At 33.7% G+C, this 12798-nt stretch overlaps 1 protein-coding gene across 30 annotated transcripts in view; it reads left to right on the top strand.

Annotated features, from left to right (window-relative positions):
- Nucleotides 1-12798, top strand: part of LOC121375254 (centrosome and spindle pole-associated protein 1-like) — a 121211-nt gene that overhangs the window by 44782 nt on the left and 63631 nt on the right. For 25 of the 30 annotated variants that reach the window (XM_041502621.1, XM_041502613.1, XM_041502601.1 and 22 more), the window contains 5 exons: nucleotides 34-137; nucleotides 584-659; nucleotides 6024-6067; nucleotides 8169-8271; nucleotides 10136-10171. In XM_041502621.1, the coding sequence (XP_041358555.1) occupies nucleotides 34-137; nucleotides 584-659; nucleotides 6024-6067; nucleotides 8169-8271; nucleotides 10136-10171 (363 nt within the window). Of the gene's footprint in view, nucleotides 1-33; nucleotides 138-583; nucleotides 660-6023; nucleotides 6068-7518; nucleotides 7580-8168; nucleotides 8272-10135; nucleotides 10172-12798 lie in introns of all 30 variants that reach the window. The other 5 variants (XM_041502602.1, XM_041502600.1, XM_041502616.1 and 2 more) reach the window with 3 other exon arrangements.

Genomic DNA, 12798 nt, shown 5'->3' with positions numbered 1-12798 from the left:
ATACATTTCAATAATAGTTTTGTTTGTTTTCAGAAGGTGCTGCCTAATGAGGTGACCGATGGCCCGCGGAGAGGCTGGGCGACGCCCACTTACGAAGAGATCCTCAATGAGAAAAGAGCTGAAGAGGCGCGGTACAGGTGAGAATTTGTTACAACAGACACAATGGCATGACGATGTTACACAACACATTATTAGAACTTACAATCGCACATGGCATGATATATTTATGAATTGCTAACCCATATCTTACACAAAAATAAGGAAATCTTCCTTGAACTGTGGTTCAAAGATTGCACATAATAAATAGCTGTATAAAGTAGGATAACATTATATTAGATTTATGTTAATAAATAAATAGAATGTAAAACTGTATAAGATTGCCTAGTAAGCATTGCATTTTTTTTAATTTCTAGGTAAACTAACTCCTCTAAATGGGGAAAACCACCTCCAATTCTGTCGTTTTGGTTTGGGAACAAAACTGCTCACATCTTTGGTTAGTGAAAAAGAGAAAACAAAACTTGGTTTGGTTTCAGGCATTATTAGCAAGTGATGGCATGATAACTTATTTTCATTTGTTGTACAGGAGGTATGATGATCCCGAGTACATCCGACCAGGCATGCGTCAATATGGAAGTGAAGGGGCACTCCACAACCTAGAGGTACTGTACTCAACTTTCTAAACACTTATCATGCTTTCTCTAGGTGCTGTTTCTTCTGTCCTTATTTGTGGCTTAAAATATCTTTAAAATTATAAACGTGCATCCAGAGTTTTCTATTATATTGCGAGTATGTCAGGCCCGTAGCCAATGGGGGGTGCCCCCAAACCCCCCTAAACAACTCGGGTGCTTCGCGTCCCTGTGTGAGGCACTTTGTGCCTCACCATAAGCCTAAACGACCAACCCATCTCAAAATTTCTAAAGAAGTGCATACATTCTGTAACATTTACTAGTAGAATGTCATAAACCTGTTAGTTCACCTTACTGAGTTTAGATCTCGAGATTGAAACTTACTCTCTAGACATGAACTGCATGTATTTTGTACAGCTTTAGATCAAGTCTAGACTTTTACAATTTAGACTGCCTAAGTCAAATGATACAAACACCAAGACACTGGCAAAATAAGAAAAAACCCTCCAAAAACCCCTAGCAAAAACAAAATCTGAAGTAGTTAAGGCTTTTATAAGCTATGTTATGTAGTTTAGGGTATTGTATTTGTTAGATGATGCCCTCTTCCCTATGATACAGTTATATAGGTTATATAGAGGAGCAGTTGCCAAATTACATTTTACTCACTAAGAACTAGGTTTCAGAAAACCTCACTATATCTATGTCGGTACCTATTTTATTTTAGGTACAAATATCTGCTACATAGCATAGAAATGTGGTTTACATTTCACATTTCATCCATGGTTAATTAATTGTGTTTGCATATAATATATATATTATTAAAGGGACTATCTAGAGGCTTTGGTGATTGTTAAGATGAGGTCGACCAACATAGACTTTTTAATGACTGTAATTATATTTTTCTTTGCATAAAATATTAGTGGCAGTATATTAAATGCATTTGTGATTGTCTTAGTATCTCTACTAGGTCAAAATTCATTTTATTTTCTAACATATATTTTTGTACATACAAAATTGTTTGGAAAACGAATCTAGTTTGGGCTACTTACAAATATTATGATGATCAGAAACACATTGAAAATACAGACACTGATATTCTAAACAAGAAAATGTGTTTGATATTTAATTCTAATTGTTAAAAGATTTTATTACTAGCAAATATCTTATAATCAGCAAACTCAGGATGGTCCCTTTAAAACTTGTCAATCAATTTCTGTGGATTCTCTTTTCCTTACAGGGAACATTTTGTTCAGTATCATGTTGCGATTCACTACACAAGTTTCAGAGATCACTACACATTTTTAAAACATGAAACAGTAGTTACTAATCAATTTTTAATTGCCTAGAAATATCGCTAATCAAAATTTTGAAAACAAAATGTTCCCTGCGATACCCCTCCTACAATCAAATGTATATGAGATTATTGTTTTTGTGTGTGTATTATTTCAGCTTTATTGTGTTCATATAAGCATGCATATGATATATGACTTATTTTTTTCAGCAAACTGCATATGATATACATGTATTTGTAAATGTTTATTGTAAGATTGGAGGAAGAAGAGCTAATTAGCTAAAAAAAATAATGTGATACTGTAAATCATAAAATAGCGATCTTAAAATTTAGCAAAATCCAAATAAGTGACATATTAGCAACGTAGAACTTTAGTGAGGTCATCATATCAAAAACTAAGAAAAGAATAAGCTTAATTTGTAGGATCTGCTGAAATAATGTTTTTGACGAATCTTAACGTTATGCAGTTTCCAGACATCTTGAATTTAGTAGAAAATTGCAGTAATGTGCATGGTAACTAACTAGTGATGTTTGCTATCCGTTCGGTTTAATCAATAGTATGCAACCATTGTGTCTTCAGTTAATCACAGACAAAACAATCACACAAATGTTTTTTTTTTTAACAGTCTGTTGTATGTCTCTTTAAATTTATTGTCATGAAATATTACTATCTTGTGTGACGTCCCTAATTCCCTAACATTTTATGCTCGCTAATGTTTCCTGATTTACAGTAATCTCAGATTATAACCTATTAAGAAAGGAAAATAGTTTTGGTATTCCTTTAAAAAAACAGAAATAAAAATGGATAATTTACAGTTTGTTGTTGTTGAATCACTTTACTTCCTATGAGAAGAAAGAACTGTCAGTGGTGTGTGTAAAAACAGTGACGTTACAGGCCTATAATACAGATTTTCTGTATCAGTGATGTTATAAGCAAATCTGCCAGTCCACTTTGTTTATATGCGTACTACATTTAATAATAGTTTTTTTTTAATTATACATGTTTATTACTCTGTTGAATACAGACATACAGACAGATCAACAGATAGACACAGAGACACACAGAGACACACACACACACACACACATACACACACACACACACATACACACACACACACATACACATATGTACACACACACACACGTACGTACGTACACACACACACACACACACATACACACAGGAAATTGAAGGAACAATTGTAAATCATGACTGACAAGAAAGTAAATCTGGGCAAATGTTTTGAGTCGGCTTCAGCAAACATTACTCATATGAAGGCCAGTCTGTGCAAAATAGTTATTGTGAATTTGAATATAACCAACAAGTAAAGAGGGTTGATAGGCGCCAGTAGTGAAAATGAGAAACTATTCAATTTAAATATTACCAGCCTTTTTAAAAGTAGTTGTAAACCTGTTCACTATTGTATGTTGTCCTTGGTGATATAGAGGGTTGATAGGCGCCAGTAGTGAAAATGAGAAACTATTCAATTTAAATATTACTAGCCTTTTTAAAAGTAGTTGTAAACCTGTTCACTATTGTATGTTGTCCTTGGTGATATACATTTAATGTTATTCTGTGTCCTTGGTGATATACATTTAATATTATTCTGTGTCCTTGGTGATATACATTTAATGTTATTCTGTGTCCTTGGTGATATACATTTAATGTTATTCTTTGTCCTTGGTGATATACATTTAATGTTATTCTTTGTCCTTGGTGATATACATTTAATGTTATTCTTCTTGTAGTACTTCCTTAACTTTGAATATTGTGGAATGCTTTATTGTGTTATATACTCTGTCAAAAAAGAAACACATAGGTGATAGGAAAAGAAGAAAAGTGTTTGATTTTACAAAATATGTATTTTTTTGTATAATGTTGCCCATGTTTGTTGCTGAATGACCACGTTGTGCGACAATTGCAGGAAATCGGCGTGAAATGGTAAGATTTTGGCGAATGCACGTGAAACTCGAGGAAAAGATTGGGGTAGTGATGGATATTTAAAGCTGCAATGCTCGCAATGATGCCTCATTTCCATTTCAACATCGACGAGTTACAAGATGCCAAGACTAAACCTGCCGAATCGAAACATTGCAATAGGCCGCCTCCAGTTAGGTGAATCGCAGTCAGCAGTCGCATGCTACATGAACGTCCATCAGAGCACCATTTCACGTCTCTGGGACAGGTACCAGCAGTTTCAATCGCTGAAGACCGGCCCAGAAATGGAAGACCTCGCATAACAACTGCAGCACAAGATCGGGTTCTGCACTTGCGTCACTGAACTGCCACAGCAACGAATACTGCTGGATGCATACCTGGCTTGAGAAGGGTGTCTGTACAAACCATTCGGAACCGACTTCGAGAAGCTGGTTTATGGGTTTGGGAAACTGGCCAATATGAGTATGGTTCAGCGACGAGTCACGTTTCCTTCTACAGCGTGTTTACAGACGCCGCAATGAATGTTTTGCCAACAACTGCGTCGCCCATGTTGACAGATTCGGTGGAGGGAGTGTCATGATGTGGGGAGCCATCTCATACACCAGCAGAAGTGAACTTGTGTTGTACACGGCAACCTGGCAGCTGTATGCTATCGGGATGAAATTCTTCGCCGTCACATGCTACCCATTTTGGATTGACAGAGAGAACTCTTTCAGCAGGACAATGCCAGGCTGCTTACGGCACGTGTAACAATGGATTTTCTACAGAATGAGAACATTAATGTGCTGCCATGACCATCAAGATCGCCAGATCTCAATCCCACTGAACATCTATAAGACTAACTGGACAGACGTGTATGCCAACGTGACCCAGAGTCTCAGACGCTTCCGCAACTGTCACATGCACTGCAGGAAAAATGGGCTAGAATTGCACATGCCTGGATTCAGAGACGCATTCAGTCTATGCCAAGGATATGTCGCACAGTGATTGCTGCTGCTGGTGGCCACACAAGATACTGATTTCAGCGCCCTCGTGCGACGCTGTTTGGTGATGAAAACGCCTCCAGTTTATAGCAAGAACATTGTCACATACTCATGTCAAATGTGACTGTGATACCATCATAAATAATGAAATTATGCCACTTTGTATTAAAGAGATAATTCCATGAATATTTTACCTATGCATTTCTTTTTTGACAGAGTATATATAAATCATTGTTTGGTAGAAACCTTGTAGATAAGCCACATGGGGAAAAAAGAAGTGAAACTGAAACGGAACACATACATATCAAAATAACAGCTTAAATCAGATTAATTTTAATGTCTGCTTTTTTCTGTGTATGTTATTGCCACACTTTGATAAAAAAAACCCAATCAGATTTCCTATTGTAATAAAATATGACAAATATTTGACAATTATTTGTCTGGATCCTTACTGTTGTTAATTATAAGGAATTGTTTGTTTGCGTCTAACTATTTGATACACAATGTAGTGCAAGTGAGGCATATATTATGCTATGCGGTTTGCTATTGGTATATATTGTTGTGCACAATAAACACATGCTGTGCTAAATAAGACTTTGGCTTGCTTTGCTGGGTTATATATACCATGGTACAATGTACTGTAATGGGTCTGCTCAGCCTGGGTTTGCCCAGTCTGCTTGCCTTGCTGATGAGCTGTATTGTAATTCGTGATTAATTCCTTAACTGTGGTTGAAATTGCCCAACTTGTAAACACCTGCAATAAGGCCTTTCTCTTTTATCTCAAATACTTTTATATATATAGTACAATAAGATGGGAAAGCATTTATGTGCTATGACTAATTTAAAAAAAAAAAAATTTCACATGGTCAAAACTAGGCAATTTGTTTGTGTTGCACAGTTGATTGGATAGAAACAAAATTGTATTTGCTTACTACCGTGACAGTATTTGGTCCAAGTCCAATATATTTTACATGCTCATGTACCACTAGACTTCCGAGCATGTCTGTCCCGGGTCTCGCCAGTATTTGGTACTTAGTTGCTGTATTTGTGTAGTTCACTGTATTTGTTTCTGTGTTCTTTATTTGCTTTCTAAGATGTAGTAGGAAGAGTATCATACTAAAACACTGACTCGCGGGTTTAGATCTGTAATCCTTTTACTAACGCTGTATCTCCTGCTTCAGAATGTCAAGCGACTCGAGAAACTTGATCGAGAATTTGAGTCAAAGTAAGTCTTTGTTTCTACATTGAAAATGTTGAAGTTAAACTAACAATACATCACGTTATGTCCTCATAACTAACAGAACATCCTTAATTTGACCTCCATTTTATTCCTGCAAATCCATGTTATAATTTAGTCACATTTGTAGTTGCACAAATGAGTACCGGTATGTATTTAAAATAAATGTAAAAAATCATGGATTTATGATTAGTTTTTAATCACAGAGCTAAACATTTACCCATTTGATTTAGTTTCATATATTTTTAGTTTATTAAAAAAGTTACCATAATTTAAAAATGCATTGTTAAGAATCTAGGTTGATTTAAGTTAAGAAATTTATGATAACAAAAGTAGGTTAAACAGATTTGTGATAACCTTGCAGCATATCTTAATTGACATGTTATTTCTGAATTAATTGTTCAACTTGTTTAACATGAATTTATACATGTATACCTATGATTTTTACTAAAAGTATTCTGAACTGAATTATACTTCAAATTGTATTTTTCATTTTAGTTTTTAAAAATAATTAACTGCACATTAATTTGTTTAAAATAGTATTTTTAATTTTAACATAATACCACTTAATTGTTGTTGTTTTTAGAACAGTAAATACTTAATATAAAAATTTGTCACAGTGACAGTTATTGAAGAATAATTATATCTCCATTATATTCATTACAATTAACATCATCCCATTGATCCAGCCATAGCAATGCAAGTTTGTGAATTTGTCGATAAATGTAAAAATAACATCAGGGAATGTGTAATACATGATGACGTAACTTTATATTGGTAATTTGTCTTACTGAGCGTTATTGTCGAGAACAAAACAAAATTATTCAAAATAAAATATGAACTTTAAGTGTTATTATTAGTAAATATGTTTCAAATTTAATCATAGGGATTGGCAGTTATTTCTTTTATGTTTATCTGGGTATGAACAAAATAAATATGCAAACTTATATGTGAATGGCTTTGCCAATTCACAGTTTATGGATGATTTTTGTTGTTCATACCCCAATGAATGTAAAAGAAATAACAGACAATCTTTAATAAAATAAATAAGTCTTATCCGAGGTTTAACGTTGTGGGTGTTTTGTAAAGTCATAAATCTTGAGGATACCCTTCAAAAGTTTTCAGTAACCAAAAGAAACCAAAAATGTTCATTTGTTTTAAAATTGATTTGAAACCATTTCAATTTTTACTTTAAGTACTTACATTAAATGTTTTAATTTGTAAAATCTGAGAAGTAGAGAAATGGTGCTGGTAATTAAATTTTCCTAAAACTGTATATCAGTACTCCTGTCAATTAAATTGTGCAAAGTTTAATATAACCTATGTACCCATAACCGTAATTACATTCATAGTTTTTACTTGATTCTAAGTTGTTGCATGTGTATTAGATCCTGATTGATTTATATGACAGCAGTATGAAAGTTTTAAATATTTCCCAGGGATGAAAAGATAACCAAGAAGGCAAAGGACGATACGTTAGCTAAAGAGTACTTGACGTCGGTAACTGGGTGTATTAAATCTTAACCTGATTGAGCACGTCTCCTTTCAGCAGTTACATACACCAGCAGTGTGGAAGCCTATCAGTTTTACAACTCTCAGCTCATAATTTATGCACTGCATGAAAAATATTTCTGTTGTATTTCTGTTCAACTAAATACTGTTATCACGGAAATATATGTATATTAAAATAAAGGTATGAAATACATGTTTTTAATATAACAATTTTAGAAATTTGTTTATTAAATTAACGCTGTCAAATGTCAGACATGTGCAGAAATATTGATATTGGTAATTTAAAAAAATTTTATATTAAATTTACAGTATATGTAATTTGAAAACTCATGATGTGATGTCATACTTGATTTACATATAGATTACATACTAATAATTATTACAACAGTTTAAAACACTGTTGGGAAAAAATTACAAAAGAAAAAGAAAAAAAAAAGAATATTAAAATATTTAAAACTAAAAAATAATAATCTCAAAAGCTACATTCTTTTTGTTTTTCTTGTATTTATTTCCTCTCCTGTCATCATTCCAATCTGTTGGTTTGTGTGCACCTTTTAGTTTGTTTTTTTGCACCTAGGAAGCAAAAGTTCCATGATGATCGCTCTCAAACTAATGTTCTTGAAGACCCCAATTGGCTGACTCCGCGCTACCATGCTCATGAATCAGACTACCGAGTGCTGGTAACTGTTTGTCTTGCTTTGTCACTTGCTTTCAGTAACTAACATCGTTGCTTTTACCATCATATCCATTCCCCATGTTTTATCAGCTAGAAAACACCTGTTATAAGAGTTTGGTTTTGTACGATGATAATGTGTACATGTTTTCTGTTTTAAATATATGCTGTTGGATAAAATATTGTGAAAAAAAGTACATGTAATCTGTGCTTTTAAACAATACATGTCTTTTGTAGTGACTGTTTTAGTATTTGAAACAATAAACTTTGCGCAGTACATGTATGTATGTCATGTCAATGTATTTGTCCAATGTGTTCATGTGTTCATGTGTTCATTATCTCATCAAGTGACCTCTGAACCTCTAAACACAAATGCACAAAACTAGTAATTGTCTTTTGGTAGTGAAGCACATGAAACTAATTTCATACTATAGGAACAAAAATAAGTTTATAATACAAGCTATATGACATTTAGTACCTGGTGTTATTGTTAATTATAGGGAATGACACATACTTCTATAAATAGTAGTTTGGAATAGTGAGGGACTGAAATGTTCTGGATTTAGTAGTGTTTTTTTAATTATTGGCCAACCTGCTCACAGAATATGGTCACCATGGAGTTGATGCTGTGAATAATTTAAATTGTCATGGACTTTTGGTTAGTTTTTTAAAAACATATTTCTTTAAAGTCACCAACTCTATTTAATACATACAATGTACATAAAAGACCTCGTATTTTTATAAAACTTTTAAAGCTTCAAGTGTTTAATGTCTTGAGACTTGAGTGTCATAACAAAACAATACAAACTACATGTCTGTGACGTCATTCAAGATTTGAGTCCAGAGTGTAAGTACAGACACTGAGCTGCTATAAACAATATCACAACCAAAAACATATTGGATTCTGCCAAAATTGATAATGTAAGCAAGAAATAATAAATAATGTGTATTTTAATGGTAAAGTCCATAATATTTACACTGCATGCCTAATAACTAGGGTTAGTGGCCGTGATTTTACAGGTTAAGTTGGTACTTCCGTGATAATATCCATATTTGCATGACGTGTGCTCTTGTGTTTACTTTAGCATTCTTTATTTGAATATTTCAATGAAAGCAAGATTCCTACTCTAGTGTTGAAGCAAAAGCTCCTAATGGGCCTTAGGTGAAATGTCACATTTTATTAGTTGGTTGATCTGGTTTAAGAATTTATAGTGGTAGAAAGATGGAAATTGCAGTACCTGTTCTTGTTATAATAAACAATGTAGAGACATTTTATAGTCCAGTACTTAAGATGATGGGGACAGTGTAAATGCTACCATCCATTCACACTTGTCAGTTGCAATAATATTTACAAGTAGTTAATATATTTAATATCTTTATCTTTAATGTTATAATTATTGGCCAACATGCAATGGTCACATATATAGTCCCTTTGACAATTGAAAGTTTGCATACACCATTTATTGTTAAGCCAAAAAATAATAGGCAGCCCATTTCATTTTGTTTTACTCATCACAACCATACATTTGATGTACTAAGTTAATGCATGATTAAAAAATAGGTTATGCAAGACTAGATTCGTGTAAGTCCCACGTGAACAAAACTATCATTCTTGCATTTTTAATGTATGTATGTATGCAAGATGGGAATATAATATCTAGCATACTTTGAATTCATTGTATAATTAAAGATGTTGATTTCATTGAAATAGATATTTTATTGTTCTGTACATTGACCATATACCGAGTATTTCATGTTTGTATCTGTTAGGAGGAAATGTAGCCTGGTTCTGTGTGAAGTTTACAGAGTAATGGTCAAAACAACATACGAACATGTTACTGTTTGATCACACTTGTTTTTGTTTTGTGCAGCTGTCTCGCCTTCAGGACTATTCACCTAGTCCAAGGGTAAGCTGCACATGGCATGCTACAGTGCTAGTCTTTAAGCTATTTCAAGAGAAATGGTCACTGCTTTTTGCTCAAATCGTTTTGTCTCTGCCATGCATCTAAAGTAGTCAATATTAAATTTTAAACAATGTTATGTAATGAAAAATAAACTGATGTTTTTTATTGATGCATAAAAAGTAATAAAAATAAAGTAATAAATTTATCCATATATTTGTCAGTAAAAAAACTGTTGACTTATTTGGCTTATTTTTCATTATTTTTTAAATATCTGATATAAAAGCTGTTAGCATGTAGTAAATTGTACATTTTGGCATTTACAGATCCACTTCCTTCTGTGTTTGTATTCAGGTTTCCATTCAGTACTGTTGATATCGTAACATGTAATGTAGATGAAAAAGGAACAGTGTTATTTGTACTGATTTAATGGCAGATGATTAATGAAGTCCAATTCCCCAGGACCAATTCTCTTTTATTGTGCTAACTTTGTTGTCCAGAATTCTTCATTTTGTATCAGCATTTGTGTGGCTAAACATATGTAATGAGTATTATTTGCATGGAGTATTCGTATAAGACAGCTATAGCATGTGTTATTAGTTTTTGAATAGTTTGACATATTCATCAGTGGTCGAAATTATCTTTTGAAACACTGATACCTAACAAGGGTCTATTGCAAAAGAAAAGAGTTATTAGAATTGCAAGAACCATGGCCCATTTTTTCAAAGCAATCTTAGCTATGATGTATTGTAGCTAGTTAAGAGCAAAATATGAATATTGTAGATTTAAGATGCGATAGATTTTCAAAGGTATCGTAAGGTTCTCTTAGTATGTCATGATTTACAATATCTGTTGTAAACAAAAATGGGAACTCTCATTATGTGGAGATTGAAAAGATGGGGGTATTTCTCTGTGACGTCATCAAGGAAATTCCCTCTAAGCGTGCATTTGAAACTGCATTCACAAACAGATGGGAATACGCGTTCCCAAGATTAAAATACACGAGGCCAGTTTCCAGTATGGCGGTCAGTAAATTAAATAATAGCAATTCTACTAATTCTACTCTGTGTTACTATTTTTTGTTTGATGATGATGATGAGGAGGATCTAGGGAATGATGACAGGATGGAAAATATTTTAACTGTTGGAGCATTTGTTAAAGAAAATTTAGAAATCAAATTCTCCTCATTTACCGCCATGTTGTTTTGCATTCATTCTTGTCACCACCAGGCGAGGTGGTATGGGATTTGAGAACGGGAACACATTTACGAACACATCTTGCCTCTTCGAGACATTTAGGAATGTGTTCTCTGCACCAGGAGAGAGTTTCAAATACATGCTAATTGTCTTTGAAGTGCTGACGACAGCTGACTTGCCAAGATGAATTATATGCAAGCGTCTGAACTCCCGGCAAATTTCAGAGACGGAGAAGAAATCCAACATTCTTTTCTCTTCTTTTAGAAAAGTTCCATGACTAAAAGTCAATTTTTATAAGCCCATCTACATGTATGATGAGTCTTATTATGGTATGGCATTGTCCGTCCATCCGTCAGTACATCTGTACATCTGTCCGTTTGTCCGTCCGTCCATACATCCGTCTGTTAACTTTTTCTTGTCCAGACCATATCTTGCATACAGATGCATACAGAACCATCAAACCTCACATGTAGGAACAACTTGGGATGGTGGTTTGTCACGTACTATTACTAGGTCACTTTGACCTATTTTTCACAGTCTACTGCACATAACAGTAAATTCTTGTCCAGACCATATCTTGCATACAGATGCATACAGGACCATCAAACCTTACATGTAGGAACAATTTGGGATGGCGGTTTGTCACGTACTATTACTAGGTCACTGTGACCTACCTTTCACAGTCTACTGCACATAACAGTAAATCCTTGTCCAGACCATATCTTGCATACAGATGCATACAGGACCATCAAACCTCACATGTAGGAACAGCTTGGTATGGCGGTGTGTCGCATACTATTACTAGGTCATTATGACCTACTTTTCATGGTCTACTGCACATAACAGTAAATCCTTGTCCGGACCATATCTTGCATACAGATGTATACAGGACCATCAAACCTCACATGTAGGAACAACTTGGGATGGTGGTTGGTCCAAAGCAAACTGTTCATCCATCCCAATGCAAAAGTTTCATATAATTAGACTTTAATCATATCCATAACATATTCATTAATATAGATACAGGTTTTATGTGCCTCACATGTACTCATGTTAATTATTGTAAGTAGTGAAAATTTGTCAATTTGGTTTACTTAAGTAATATTTCTTTTATTTAGGCTTTCTGATAGATTATTTATAGTCCTTCCCACATGGAACGCCTTTTTTCATACTATGGAATTTACTATAAGTTATTTATTTCTGAGCCGATTATTTTCTAAATTGTACACAAAAAGAATATTTTTTTTGTTATTTCCAAAATACTTTTACTTTTCATCTTATGTCAAATCATACTGATTTTATTTACAAAAAACATTTTTGTAGGATGAGACAGTTTATTGGTGCATTTCACATAAAGCTCGATTAGGCCCCATTATATCGATTAGTAAATTTTCTTAAATAGGTGATGTAACCGTCAAAGGTCAAGGTTGAAATACA

Source organism: Gigantopelta aegis, chromosome 6 (assembly GCF_016097555.1).
Source record: "Gigantopelta aegis isolate Gae_Host chromosome 6, Gae_host_genome, whole genome shotgun sequence".
NCBI lineage: Eukaryota > Metazoa > Mollusca > Gastropoda > Neomphalida > Peltospiridae > Gigantopelta > Gigantopelta aegis.
Note: the sequence above shows the minus strand (reverse complement) of the source record. Positions and strands in the feature narration are given on the sequence as shown.